Source organism: Gallinula chloropus (assembly GCF_964237585.1).
Source record: "Gallinula chloropus genome assembly, chromosome: 5".
Lineage (NCBI taxonomy): Eukaryota > Metazoa > Chordata > Aves > Gruiformes > Rallidae > Gallinula > Gallinula chloropus.
The window spans coordinates 44,077,153-44,093,077 of NC_140090.1; the positions used below are offsets into that span (position 1 = coordinate 44,077,153).

Genomic DNA, 15,925 nt, shown 5'->3' on the forward strand with positions numbered 1-15,925 from the left:
ATTTTAACCCAGGCCCACAGGTTGGTTTCTGCCCCCCATTGCTAGTACTGCCTCTAGGAGCTGCCTGGACAACAGTGCTGCAGAAAGTTAATGAAACTACTGCAAATGCACACAGTATTTTTGTTATCAGATAGATTGAAACAAGTAATTCCTGCTAATTCATACCGGTTTTCACGTGACTTTACAGCATAACAATGACGTATGCATTTGATACAACCTTTCAGCATCAGAACGAAGTTACAAAACTGTAAGTGATTTGAAAGGCACTTTTCAATTGGGGGTGAGGGTGTGGGGTGGGGATCTCAAAGTGTTCTTCATCTGTGACAGAGCTGTGAAGAACACATAACAGTACACAGAGCACAGAACAGTTTAACATGCCAAAAGGCGTGTAGTTGCTATTCACACACACTTGAAATTCAGAACACATTTTGCAAAGCATCTCTGCTCAGACTAACGATAGTCAGCTTCTGCTGTTACCTCCAAGACATCAAACAAGTTAAGAATAGTCTGAAGAAGTCATGCACAACTGCTTACATAAGCTTGTTTTCTGGAAATGCTTCCCAAAAAATTACTTACAAGTTAGAAATATATTCTCCACTACATCCCAAGTACTACGGGAACAGTCCCACACATCTAATGGCCACAAACTAGCTAAAACAGAACAAAAATAACAGATTCCCACATAGTTACCTTGCATAAAAATCTCCTGAACCTTTTGCTCCTTTACCCAGGCTTTTACCTCCTCATGTAACTGCGGGTTATCCCTGAGAACTGGGTTTAGACTGTCTACGTCGTCCTAAAGTAGAGATTAAAAAAAGAACCATATGTTATGTTCACTCGCAACATTTCCGTTTCTTTTCCTAGAGGTATTTTAGAATACAACAGTGAGTAGTTTGACGTTCATTTCATGGTTTGCCTGTGAGCTCCCGTGTTCAGAAAAAACACACAAAGCGCAACACGCTGCTGGAAGTTATTTCTTCATGGGAATGTGGCGTGTCCCATCCCACATGTGGCCAGACTTGTAAGCTATTAATAGGATCACACCTTCATAAATACTGTCTTACTACAAGCTAAAATCACCCTCTAAAGACGTCAGTGTTTTCAGGTATGCAGAGAGAATCGTTTAAATACCGATTAAATTAATTGTAAGGAACCTGTCTTCCGTATCTGTAAAATGTAATATGGACACATTGAGCATAAACAGAGAGATAAAACCCACCAAGATAATGCATGAGAGCGCTATGCTTTATGAGAAACAAACGTGCTGAGAGAAACATTGCGACTGACTTCCAAATACCTAGGCCTCAGGTCCTTTCAAATGAGATCCGCTTTGGGTTTTGGTTTTATTTTTATTCTGTTCAGTTCTCCTGTTTAAGATTCTTTTTCACTATCCAAGCAGGACACCATCTGGGAAATTAAGGCATATTTACTGCCACTGTCCTCCTAACAAGGAAAAAACTGCTGTGTACCCTTGAAAGCACAGGTTAAATCATCATCTGTCTCTCTGCTTTCAGAATACCTATTTCTCTCTATTCCAGAGCAAACCTGCTATTTCTGCCTCCGAGACTGTGTCAGAGAAATGAAGCTGTGCCACAGCCTGGTGACTCCTCATGCAGAAGGAAAGCCGTGAGCCGCAGAAACATTCATTTGTGCAGGGAGAACTTCAGACAGCTAAAACTATCACAGCAATTCTCCACATACAAAATGTAAAATGTTTTATCGGTACTGCAGCTGAGATCAAGTCATTTCTTTCCTTGATCTCCAACAATTCCTTGATGTTTCACAATTTATTATGAAGAGCTCTAGCCATAGAATATAAAGATACAAGCAACACTTGGGGAATCGTGCATTGCTGCCAGGCCCTCAAGTGACACGAGCAATTTCTCTCTATTCATCTGGATGAGATTATTCCTGCTAACCCACTGATCACAGGATGTCTATTTCAAATTCAAAACTCACTTCCTGACACTTGAAGATTTGCTGTGCACCATTACGGACAATGCAGCCATGCTTCAGTTATTAGAGAAAATTACTCTCTCACCTTATGCTTTGGAAAAGGATGTGGCCTCAGATCCAAAAGGAATGGTCAAGATGATCTTTTTGATACGAGTGAAGAGGAACATGGTCAAAGCAAAGGGGAAGATCAACATGACCTCTACCACCATGTTAAGGACACCCCTAATAGCAAGTATGTTGCTAGAATTATCCAAGGCACAAGCAGCTCTGCACCAAAATTGACTCAAGGATGGCAGACTAGCAAAATCCTTCCTCTCCTGAGGCAAACTCAAAAGGGTATTGGTTGTTGGACTTTCCTGTGCAAACCCATTTTTGCATTGATCCTCTATAGAGGAGCAACCCAAGCACCAGAAAGAGGGAATGGTTTGCCAGGGGAACCCAAGAGACCCTGGAACTGGGATGTGTGACAATCGCTCATCCATCCTCCTTCCCATTCACTCTCTTTCACAGCAGCTGCAAGAAATTCCCTGACCCAGAACTTCCCCTCTCAGGCCCACAAGCATCAGACCTAATCAACACACTGAGGCACTGCAGTACTAGAAGTCTGACTGACTTCAAAATGCAGCTAATGTGCACATCCCATACATTTCATTAATTTCTTCGGTCCTATCTATGCAAATTTTAGTCTTTCTTTCATGATTATACACATTGATTACGTAGCATGAAGTGAGAGCTGTTATGTTTAAGGTTATTCTACTTGGGTGGGATCTTTATGCAAAGTTTTTCAGAGTCTATGTCATCTTGAGCCGCTTTTGATGCCTTTCTGAAGGCAACACACACTGCTGCTTTTCTTGTTTCAGGTTTCACATCCTTCCTAAGCATCTCTGCCTCCTTAGAACTTTACACTGATGATACTGGTGGTCATACAGACAGTACATCTGAACCTTTTTTGTTCCATCTCCTATTCAGATCCAGGACATATAAGTACCTTTCACTGGGAGTGCCTGGTGCGAAGACTTAAAAAAGGAGACTGCAAAGTCCATTTTGTACTTATTTCCTCCCTCTTGGAAAAAGATGAGCTCATCTCAAAGGTAAGCTACAAAAGGCCCAAGTGAGGTCAAAGGTCCATTACACAAACTGCATACAGGTCTGACCGGGATGTTAGAAGGTATCAGAGACAATCCAGGGTTTCTAAATACATGTGTGCACACAATGCACGTCTACCATCATCAGGGTGGTGGGGTGGAAGGGCATTTTGCTTCTAGGCAGGAACAGGCTATACAGTGATCTGCAGAGATCAGTACAGCAAAGCAGAACTGTAACTGACAACTGAAACTTGGTATCAAGGTGCTAAAACAAGGTCCCTGCAATCTCAAAACTTCTGTTCATGTACATATTGCATATATACCTAAGTAGAAAAAATGTCTGCACCATGAACTGACCTTTTCCCACTGTTCCTCTTCAATCCCAACATCTAAAAGCCAGGAAATTAACTGCATTACGCGTTAAACCGTAAGTGATGGCCTGAAGCACACTCTTTTAGCACACACCACAAAAACAGGGCGACAGGCAAGGCTGGTGGCTTGCAGTCCCTTCCCTGTCTTAGCACTAGAGACAAGCAGACAACTCTGTTGTGCCCAGTCTTTTTCCTTACCCTGTATTTATATTGCTCAAGAAACAACATTTCTGTCTAGAGGCTGGAACCAGACAATTACCACCTTCAGCTTCCCCCTCCTTCTTGGTCAAAGTAGCAAGACTGACTAACACACAGCAGAACTGAATGCCCTGTAGGATTTTCTTCCAGACTTTTCCTTGTTTGAAAGTCATTTCACTCACAAAACTAAGTACGCTACCCTCTCCTTGACTAGTTTTTCCATAAGTCCTGGAATACAACCCACAGGATGACATTAATCCTGGTTTGAAATCCTTACAAAATGCAAATCAGAACGCAAATCAAATCAATGGGACTGCAGTTTTCTTCTTTAAATCTACTGTAGGAAGATCGTTACCTATTTAATAGAGCAGTGCCCCTTGCTCCACAAATGACTGTGTGCAATACTGGGAAGACGACAAAGGGCGTATGGGCCAGAAAGATACGGCCGAGATTAATCCTTCCTGCCCTTCTGGAAAGAGTCAAATGAAACAGGGCGATTATCAGAAGCTTGCCAACACAGGTCAGGTTTTTTAGATCTTTGCTGCTATTCTTCCTTCTTTCCAGACCCAAAAGAGGAATTAACTTCTGGTGGACTGGACTTTCTGCTTTAATTATTCAAAGAATACCTGAGTCGGTTGCAAGTTAAGGTAAAAATTCTCATCCACTGGCAATGTGCTCAACTCCTAGAAGTCCTGAGAATAGTTTTTCCAAACAACAAAGCGATCCAGTATTTTTCTGAGTACCTTTTCTTTCTTCTGGTGCAAAACAACAGAGCAGATTGGAAACCACAGAGCACACCATCAGGTTAAGATACCATGCTGCTCTAACCAGAAAGCAGAAGTCTTTGTTCAGATAAATGTTTGCAGAGTGCTTGCTCTGATAAGCATTTAGCATTCAAAGCCAGAGGTGGACAAGTGCAGATCACTTCAAATGCTTCTGAACTCCTTTAAGTCATGATTCAAACAGAAACCTCAAAGACAGCATCCACAGAAAAAAACCCAGTCAAAATCCAGACAGAAGTCTCCTACTTCAGCCCCATGCACAAACAAAATACTGTCCAAGATACCAAGAGGCATCCCTAGGTGAGCCAAACCCGCACACTGCCTGAAGACCACACAAAGCGCTTTCTGAAAGGCTCAAAAGACCATAAGCTCCTTTTCCATTTTGGGCCACTGGACACGCCTGTGGTGGGAACAGCTGCACACAGGTCTCTACCTTCCCAACAAGACCTGCACTATTGAAGCAAGATGTTTCCTCAGCGCTTTAAAATACTTCTCCAAGTCACTCTTCACAAACTCAAGGGACAGAAATGAAGTGAGAGAGGAAACCCTGGAGCACAAGACAACAATGTAAAAGTGAACTCAAGCAGCCCCAATCACCCAACTTGCATGCTGATCACAGGGTGCAGAAACTTCAGTCAGCTGTCAAGTCTCCATTTTCAGTAAGGAGAGGAGGAAAACGGACAATAAACACTCCTGGAAAATCAGTCCTGGAAAAAAGAGCAGCTTTTGGACTAAAAAGGCTTAAGTCAGAGCCCTGAAGACCAAGCTTCAAGCCACGCCGCACACTAGAACTTGCAAGCATTTGGGAAAGCGCCTTCCTTAGCTATAGCATGCCTGCATCCAGCTTCAATTCATCAAAGCCATCTTTTCAGTATCAGTAAGGACTCATTTCAGCTAGTGTTTTGCAGAGAAAGACTAAGTAGATTTTGCAGTCCTCAGAAAGGTCAACACCACATTAGTCCTCACCATCTGTGGGCTTAATTAACTATAGCTTCCTCTGGCTGCTTAGAGGTTTTCTGATAATTTAGGACATGAATTAAATGAAAACTAGTACGTAACCAACTCGAGAGCCCTGTTTACAATGTTTACGCAGTACGCACTGTGCTTTCTGTTACCACTTTAGCAGCAGAGGGCCCACCTTTGAATTCAAACAGTGCAAATGAGAAATTCAGACAGCAAAGTCTCAAAAGCTCGAACATTCGGTTTCCTTCCTGTTTCATGAGTATCCTAAAATCAGATCTTATAAAATAAATCCCCCATTCTCCCCCACCCCCCCCACCCCTTTTTTCACCAAATCATTTTTACAGCTGTCCAGGAATTAAATTTGGAAATTGCGGTCTGAAACCGAGGAAGAAGGTACATCAACATCTGCCCACTGATGACCACAACAGCCTTCAGAGAGCAGTGGCACCAACAAGTACTCGTTCTAAAACCTGGACTGCTGAGAAGTTACACAAGTCCCCTAATGCCATCTCTTAGAAGATGCTTTTGTCCCATAAAAAAAAAAAATTCTTAAAAAGTAAATGCCTTACCTGCACCCAGCCTCAAAACACTTCCATGGGTATTTTCACCCCTCACTTGAAAGGTCTGTACAAGTCTCTCCTCATTTTCATGCTTAGGTAACTAGCTATCCTTTTCTTTTTCCTTCCTCTTTTATCTTGCCCCATGTCACCTGACATACCTGGTTGTATCACTGATCTGTAATCTCTCTCACCGATTCTAACTTCTTAAACAAACCTGCAATCTCAATATTGCCTGACATCAAAGGACAGAAGAATCACAAAACAGTGACATAAAGATCAGGATAGGCAAAATACCAAAGATCTTGACAACATCTTCAACTGCTACAAGACATTTTTCTGGTAACAAAATTTGAGAGCCTGTCTAAAACACAGCAGAACTGGCAGCAACTGATACCCCCTGAGGGCATCACAGGGTAAAGCGGTGCTATGGCCACCCCAAAAGCTCACTGGAAAACCATCCCATTTAGCCAAGACTACAATACTGAGACCTTGCGTTGCTTCACCCATCCTTCTGACCATGTTACCCCCGCATCACCCGTGAGCAGCATGTGCCTTGCTCCCTCTGACACGGACACCAGCTTCCGGGCAGGAGGTCAGACGCACCCAAGGCAGCACGGCAGTGCTACTCCTCACAAAGCAGCACAGAAATGCCTTTGGGCTGGGGCGGGGAGAGCAACAGCATCCACCTGCCTTGTGCCTGGCAGCTCAGGCAGCCTGCCTCCTGCTCTCCAGGCTTCTATCAGAGGGCAGTCCTTACCAGCAACACCAAGGCTACAGGAGGCTAGAAAGCTTTTTTGGGGAGATGGTAACTTCCCAGGTTACTTTAAACAGCTTTGAGCAGAGAGAAGAGGCTTAGGCTTACCAGGCGACGCTAGCGCTTTCTATGTAAACCCAACCCACACTTGACCTATTTTCTGCTGTTCTGAGCGCACGGTCACAATTTACCTCATTCAAACCCGGCAGCTGCTGGGCTACATCTGAACCAGTTAAGTCAAGCTTGAAGGCACAACCCTGACCCCTAAACCAGAAACAAAGTCGAGCTTAGGTCAGCCCCACTTGCACGTGCGCGGAGGCACGCCGCATGGGAAAAGGCAGGGATGGGCCATGACGCTCTCGCTTCGGGCAGAGGTCAGGCAGGGAACAGGGATAACTCATCCTTTCCCAACAAGGAGCTCTGAATGCCTCCTTTGGAAAAGATCGTACGTTTTATAGATAGTTCAGATGACAAGCATTTAAGATCTGGGGTTATTTTCAGTGTCTAACAACAACAATTATGTTTCTATAAGTAGAAAGCTAAAACTACAGGGAAAAAAGATGAGGACTAAAAATTTCACAGTTTTCCAACTGTTGGTACCCTTAACATCTCTCAGGAAACACTGAGAGATGTTCTTTTGTTCTTCCTCCTTCCCAGTGCCCAATGCTTCTCCCCACACACTCCTACTCCCTTCCTCATTTTTCCCCTGGTCGATAATTAAAGAGCTGAGACTGATTTTAAAATATTAATTATCAGGTTTGAGAACTGGGGGAGCGGGGCTGCGTACACTTAGCCACGTCATGATTTCAGGCTTGAGGAAGCATCATTGCAGTAATTAGTTCAGTCCTGGAAGAGTAACTCATGCCCCTAAGAATACCAGAAAATGTCTCTTGAAATTGTAAAACTGGAATTGTGATTTATTTTTTTCTCCCCCATGGAAAATACATTAAAGTTAGGAACACAAATATACGGGGGAAAAAAAAAAATCTGACTCATAGTCAGTTTTCTTCCCTGATTTTAACTCACAAGCACAAAAATAAACAAGAGATACCTGCTTTCCTTCAAGGCACCTACCAATGTCACAAAGGAAGCGGGCATGCTGGAAAAGGTGCTTTTTCCAAGCCAGCTCAATATTCCTGCAGCTGCAGATGAGAACCTAGCACAGAAAGGCTGGAGGGCAATGAGAGCAGCATACAGAACAGGCATGCAGGAGGGAAGCAAGCAGTCACCGACAGAGCAGCAAAACCAAACCCAGGCCAGGCAGATATTGCCTAAACACAAACGAAAAACTGCCCTGGTGACTTCTACAGTGAGTTTGGCATTTGAAAATAAAAGAGATTAAAAAAAGAAATACAGGGGGGGAAGCAGATGACCCTTTGCTCACGGGTTATGTCACTCTCCTCTTTGAGCAGCTGGAACAATCTGGGTCAGAAAAGCCAAACCTCCTGGAGTGACAGATGTATCTTAGCATCTGACCTAACGGCTTCCCCAGCCCAGTGGCTCCTACTCACAGACCTGGTGGGCTGTCGGCTTCCCCTGAGCGCGCTGCAGTACCCATCCATACCGCTCACATTCTCCTCCATGTCCAAGCGAACGGAAGGCGAAGCAAACAGCACTGCTCCATGCCCATCTTCCCTCTCGCTTTGCTGACAGCACCATACATTTACTGTTTTTCCACCGAAATCACCTCTTTCCCCTTCCTCACCGCAGGCTACGTACATTTATCACCCCCATCTCAGCAACACGCAGCTTTGTCCTCATTTTGATTTTTGTCTACTCCTAAGAGAAACAGAGAAGGAGTTCTGGTCCTATCCCACTCAGCCTGTAACTCCCAAGTCACGTGGCAATGCTGGAACAAGCCTTCCAGTTGCTCACTAAGCATCTCAATACCACTACGGGAGAAGAAACCTCAGAGTGCAGACAGTTCCCTGCAGCAAGCAATTAGCAGAGCGAAGCCGATGCTAACAAGGAGAGCAGCTGAGTGACTAGATTGAAGACAAATCTTTTGTACGTTGATATTAAAATTTAAGCTGAGATTCAGACCCCCTACAAATTGTGAACATATTGCAGAAGGTATCTAGCAGCCCAACCTAACTCCCCAATCACATCAGCAGAAGGACACGCTGCACAGACTGGGGGTCTATAAGCAAAAAAGAAAGCACGTTCTGTTGATCATCAGTGATCTGGACTACTGGGCTGCTGGAAAGGCAGTCTGCCGCCCCCGGGAATCAAGCCAAGGGACCAGTTCTTGCTCGGAGACCGACTGTTGTACAGAAGACAGATCTTACTCACATCAAGGACAGCAGAAGTTACTTCTGGCAGCTTGAACTAGCAGAGTTGGAAATCTGTATACTCCCACCACAGATAATGACAGACCAGATAGTTCATCTCTTATCTCGCGGTAGCTACCTCCATCGAATCTTTTTTATCAATTGCATTAGTCAGCAGCACAGTATCATTTGATGGGACTACCGGTAACTATGGGCTTACTGCATTGAAGAGCAGGTGTCTCAATTGAAATCTCCAAAGAGAACTGTAAAACTACCCAGGACGTGGCAGGCTGAGGATAGCTCTAGAATCCAAGTGTTATCAGAGTATCTCACTCCTGCGCATGACCCTCCGCTCTGTAATTCGAACTACCACCAACTTCGACTGCCAGCGGCCACACAGCTACCGTCTCTTCTGCAAGCATCCTCAAACCTATTCACCATGCAGGAGCTCTGGGAACATGCAACCTCCCAGCTCCTTTCCCCCTGCACCTTGTGAGGATGATGGGCAGAATACGAATCCTTCCCCAGCAACAGAAAGATCTTCACCTTTCAGTTTGGGGTTTTTTCAGCCAATAAGAAAGACTACATCAGGTATCTTCAAGATGTTCTTGAAAGCCAGCTTCAGTAGAGTTTGGCCCACTCAGATTTTATTTTCAAGTGCTTCTTCCATGGGTTGTCTGAAAACATGTTTCTCAGAAGAGTGCTGCCCTACAGCATCAGCCAACATGCTGATGAGACAAAAGTAATTCGGAATAAAACACATTTCTCTCACTCTTTAAACAAGTACCAACCAGTGTATTAACTTTTCAAAAGTAATTTCTAATAGGATGCGAGGTAGCACTGCACAAAAGCAACACATACAGGTTGGGAAAAGAATGAGCAAGTTTTCCTGTAGAGTTTAATTCAGATGGAACTTCTCTGGTCTCAGGGATAGAGCGCAGAGACTCTGCAAATGCCTAGCTGGGCATTTAGCAGCGAGCCCTTCACTGTGCAAGCATGGAAATGCTTCCTCTGCCCCAAGACAGGATCAGGAGCACTGCATGCCATCAGCCCGGGCTTTTTTCCCTGCCAAAAGCTCTTTTCTGACCCGCTGGAGCCATTTTAGGCATTTCCCCCACAAATAACAGAGGTCCGACCAGCTGGGATGTATATCACACTACAGCTCTCCGCAACTCCAAACAAAGCAGTGGCTATGCCTTGCACAGAACACGTGTGTAATGGTCTTGCAAAGAGGGAAGATTAAATGGCTAATCAGAAAGCAGGGATGTTCCAGTTGTTGCTGCAACAAGCTCCATGGGGTAAACTGATGCTGGAAGTCATTCAGTGGTTGAAATTGATAGAACGCTCATCTATTTCATAATTATTTTTCTATTAATAAACCTATTGGCACAGCGAACAAAACAAAAAATAAATCCTATTAGAAACATAATTGAAGACTGAACTACACTACGTGGCAAGAGGCAGAGGGGAGCCTGTCTAGCACCCTGCTTCAGCCACCAAGTGAAACCTGCTTTAAGTTCGTTCTTCTGCTGTAACCCAAAGTGGCGTGAGTGATGAAAAGGAGATGGTAGAAAGGAAGAAAACATTAATACTGGTGACAAAAAAAAAGAGCCTCTATGGTCAAAATGTAATTTCTGAACTATACGCTTAAAAATCACTATTAATAAAATAACACAGATTAATTATAAGACAGACAGAAATTATTGTGCCTTAAACCCACTTGCTCAGCAAACGTACTAAAATGCTATTCAGTAGTGCTGCCAGACACTCAGAAGAAAAGGGGAAAAATACAAGAATAGTTAACTTTAATTCCATTCAAAGACAGGAAATGTTTGCTACATTGAAGGAGGGAACAGTATTTACAAACAGTGGTACTGAAAAAAACACTTGAAAACTCTGTTTGTGTAGTATACTGATAAACTAACTTGGAGCAGGAAACACTGTACACCAACCCCTGTACACCAGAACAAATACTGCACTCTCTTGGTTCATTAGTACAGCAATTTCAATGTTTAAAAAAAGTGTTATTCATAGTTGGTTTCAATATTTAAAAAAAAAAAAAATCCAGTTTGTATAAAATGACTTGATTTTCTTCCCAGATGTCTGGCCTGGGAAAGGAATTCCATATACACACCTGGAACTGCTATAGCTCTCTAACTGCAGCTCGCTGGTGGCGGGGAAGGAGTTCTTGTGAAGCACTAACCCTCGCCCGCAAACTCGTACTTCTGTTAGGTGCAATTTCAAACACACATTGTGTAAGGAGAAGTTGAAGAAAGGCAGCCCCAAACAAAGCAATGCTCTATGGGAGGAAGGAACGTGAGCAAACAAACCCACGAGCACTTCATCAAGTGAGCCACTGTGTTTATCACATCAGCTAAAGCTTCCTTCTGGCAGGAACACGGTTCGATGAAACTCGGCTTCCCATGCACGCACCGAAAATGCAGGAAGGCCTGCTCTTTTCCCACCCCAGATAAGCACACCCATATAACGACTGCAGGACTCCACCCTCACCGATGCTCCAGAGCTCCCTGAAGCACTAAGGATTCCCAATCCCAACATACAGCAACTATCTGGGAAGGCAAGAACATCCTGGTAAAGCACCATCTGGTTATAAAAGAAGTAATAGAGACTTCTCTAGGAGCTGACTTTGTCTGGATTATGAAAATAGCATTGGTCAAGAACACCACCTAAGAAAAATAGTTTGAACTTTCATTTTTAATGTATCAGATGTGAAGACTGGAAACGTTCAGGACACAGAATGGAGGATAAGGCACCCTTCTCTTACAACCAAGTGCTATTTTCTGGCTTCTACTGATGAAGTAATCACTTGTGATCGAACACAGGAAGTTCCTTATGAAACACGGGATGGATTTGTAAATTCAGCAATCCCAATCCCGCTTTTGAGAAACATTAAAGTTACCTCAGTGAAAGGATTTTATCTTCATCTTCAAAGAAACAAGTTTTGTTCTGCTGGTCATGAATTCCCAACTTTTACATGCAATCTCCTGGAGTAAATCAAGTCAAACCATTTAACCACTTGTCGTTTTTGAAATTTTGGGGAAACATAAAGTAAGTTTCCCTAGGACAGTGGAAGGAAACTTGTTTTCCTACAGATTTGAAGTCTACCTCTGCTGTAGCAACCTCAGCTTATCCTGGGGACCTCACAGCTTTTTTCCCTTCCTCCTCACATACCTTCCCACAGCCTTCAGCAGCTCCACCTGAACTCCCTCCTACTACCTGGAGCAGCCACACTATTTGTGGCTGCTACACCACCCACCTGCTGACTGATGGATGACCTCCCCTCCATGCTGCTGATTTCCCTAAGGCTTGTCAGAACTGGAAGAACTCCACTCCCACGCCAAACCTCCCTAAGAGACACAAAAAGGTGACTAAAGCCCTTATTTCTTAAGAAATCAAGGTAAAAGAACGGTGCAATTTTATTTCACCTATTTTGAGAATGAGGACAGATTAAGTCCTCAGGGAAGCAGCTCTTTTTCAAAGGGAAGCACGAAATACAGGCTTAGGAGACACAATGTACATCTCCCTCTGACCGTACAAACGGAGGGTGCCAATCCCTCCTCCCTTGTTCCTCTCTCCTTGCAAGCACTCTGATGAAACTCTTCTGTCCCACACGCTAACAGGGAGCGAGGGCTGGTATGAGTCATCTGACCCACTTCTAGCTGGATGCAGCCTTCTGCTTCCCCTCACGCTGGAACCGTACACTCAAACATAGATGTGTCAGTAACAAGACCATCATTCTTCACAATGCTGCCAGCAAAGGCAGCTGGACTGCTTATGGGTGGTCCAGACACCAGAGACAGGGGGAAGAACAGCGAGAGGGCTCTTCAAGGTGATGCTGAGAAGAGTTAAAGATGCAGAAAGTTGCATGTGCCTCCATCGCCGGTGGAGGAAGCGAAAGCAGGAGGCGAGCACACGACTGCCACAGCCACCAGCTGGTCGGCACCACGAGTTCCCGAGCTGCTTCTGTCAACCTCAAAGGGTGGGATCAACCCAAAACCTCCTGCCCGCCTGGTCAAAGGAGGCACAAGCTTATGGGAAAAGCAATTTTCAGCTGCAGTGACTATTTTTAAACCTGGAGTTTAAAGTAAGAGAAGTCTGAAAGATGAGTGCACTCTGTGATTATGGGGTGCTTAAAAAGCAGACAAAAATATTATTTATCCCTGTTTCAAGATGTTTAAAGAATTCTCTGTATGTGCATGCTATTACTACTCAAACCTTACTACATGATTGGCTTGCTCATATGAGCAAACAAGTCATGAAACCCAAAAGCATCCAGGCCCAAAATACTCAATGTCTGCCCATAATAAACAGAAAATGAGACTATCAGAGACACACAAGGTCCTTTTCTCAAGCCTTACTTCACAGCATTTGGAACTTGAATCTGTAATACATCAAGTAAGATTAGCAGAGTATTAGGTCCTAAATCTGAGGTACCTATTTCATGATTAGTGAGAAAGTTTATTAGCACTACTTTAACAGCCTTTAAGGTGTGTTAGACATTTGACCTGTTCGCTCTCAGATATGCAACACACAATTAGACAGAGAGTAAAGTGCATAGGCCTATCACAGAGCATGTAATGCCTCCCTCCCACCGGGGCTTTCTGGGTGCCCTATCTCTGCATCTGCAACCTTCAGCACAGAGGCGGGGGCAGGCAGACCTTACCCATTCCGACACACGGGGCCACCAGGCCTTAAGGAGAGTGTCAGTAAGTAGGGTTGATCCAAGGAGGCATGAAGTCTGTTCTTGATTCATCCTTAGTACAGCTTTTTCTTTTCTTCCTCCCCACACCAATCCCCCCCCCCCAACCAGACACACCGTAGGTGTGCACAACCTTCCACTTCCTTCCCTGAGCAGGGAAACACCCTCTTAGCAGGAAGTTTAACGATTGTAAAGGAACTGAATCTTGAGTTCTTTGCCCTGGCTCAGCTGTGCATGTTTGTTCCAGCGCTGTGTGCGCACAAATCCTCTGGGTACATCACGCACACACAAAGCGCATGTAGAGGTGTGTGTCACACACCCTGTTCTGCCCAACCCAGACAAGGCTGAGGTGCAGTGACTGCTGGGCGAAGCAGAGCCCTTCCAGATCTCTCCCCAACAGCATTATGACAGAAAAGCATGACATAAATCACTTGTTGTTACTCTTTATTTGCTTGTCCCAAGGATAACACAGTGGACTCCAGCTGCTTCGGCCAGTAACATCAGAATCGCACACTTCAGCCCAACAGTACCCGTGACGGGTACTGCTGAACACCACCCAGACAGAAACACCACACCGATGAGGTCACGCATACCATATGCTGAGCTTTATGCTTTGCATCCCCATCTATAGCCCTTCAAGTAAACTACAATGCTTAAACAAATAAAGGCATGATCGGCTTTGTGCCTCTTCACCCGCTATGTGTATTGTATGGCAGAGACACAGAGCTGTCACAGAACGGTGCAAGGAACTTCTTATTGCAGAACAGTGTTTCAGTACTAATTAATTCGGGTCATGCTTGTGTTTGTGCAGGCTTACAATAGCCTTTGCTTGAAGTATTTCAACGGCCACCATATCTGAAAGCATGGTTCATTTCCAATCTACAGACCCCACCTAGTCAATTTTTGCCATCACAAAACGTATGCAACACACTGTGAACGCCAAGTGGAAAAGTATAAAGGACATGACCTGCACCCCACATTTCAAGACCGCATTTCCTACAGGTACTAGTGTGACATTGAAAAAGCACGTTGCTGATCTCATGTTTATTGCCTCAAAGGAACATAATTTTCATGTCACTGCTAGGCCAAGCTGCACAGCAAACATTCCTATCTGCTTTCTCTTCAAGATCCCCTCACCACCACCATAAAAAGAGCTACATGACTAAATGGTCTGACCATCCCAGATTAATGAATGAGTCATGCTCTGTCACACACAAGTTTCACGTAGACAATAATACTGTTTATATCCTCAATGAAGCAACAGAGACGTAAGACACAAGAAACGAGTTGTAGGGTGGTGCTTAAGGCACCACGCATACAGAGCCCAGGAAATTTTTACAGAGAAGGGCAGCACACGTCAGGGGAAGGAATAACTGTGCAGCACGTCCAGCTCCAAGGAATAAACCCACCAACAAGCATTAATGCTTGGGAGAGAAAACCTTGTGAAGCTATGAAAAAATAGAATAGGGCTAATACAACACAGCTGCATATCCTACTTTTAATAATGATATTCATCTAGCTCTTATGAAGACTGTTGAATCTCTTAACAATTGAAACATGTTTATTTATGCAAAGAGCAGAGATGGCATGGGAATCGTGGTTCACAATTCCCTGGTGAGCTCTGCCAAAGTCTCTTTACTCTTGTTCTGGAAGAACCACTTTCCCTAAAGACAGTAATTTAGTTCTTTGCCTACTCAAACTTTGTTTTTCCTGCCAAGACTGAAAGGATGCCAAGTGCACTGTTTCGTTTGCCTTGAGCAGTCCCCACCTTTAAACTGGACAGCACCACCTTACTGGTGAAACCCATCTGTTAAGTTACACAGCACCGTGCTCTTTGATCAGAGCAGAACTTCTACCAAATGCTCGCCTGCTGCCCATTGCTACTACTACAAGTATACGCAGTGACGGGAAAAATTAGTCAATAGTTAAGAATTGTATCTGAAGTGAAATGGACTCTTCCCACACAGATTCAAACTCTGTTTGTTTTGGCTGAAAGGTACTGCAATTTTAGGCACTACCAGCAAAATGCAATAAAACAGTGTTTAGATCACCATGGTCTCTAAGGACTTCCTATTGAAAACCTACAGCCATGAGAGCTAAAGCCCAAAACTAAACACATTTAGAAAGACTCCCAAGTTAACTCATCTCTGCAAAGAATGGTTCCTCAGTCTGTCTTCTGCTCAAAAGCAGGTTAACACAATTCCAGACCTAGCAAGGGTGCAAGGGGCCAGTTTCTCTTCTTTTTCCAAAAAGCCCCAAATTTTCC

The 15,925-nt window shown here is 44.1% G+C and overlaps 1 protein-coding gene across 2 annotated transcripts in view; it reads right to left on the reverse strand.

Annotated features, from left to right (window-relative positions):
* JMJD1C (jumonji domain containing 1C) overlaps positions 1-15,925 on the reverse strand; it is a gene marked incomplete at its 5' end in the record, with an annotated part of 172,384 nt that overhangs the window by 39,695 nt on the left and 116,764 nt on the right. For both annotated transcript variants that reach the window (XM_084265400.1, XM_084265399.1), the window contains one exon: positions 691-796. In XM_084265400.1, the coding sequence (XP_084121526.1) occupies positions 691-796 (106 nt within the window). The remainder of the gene's footprint in view (positions 1-690; positions 797-15,925) is intronic.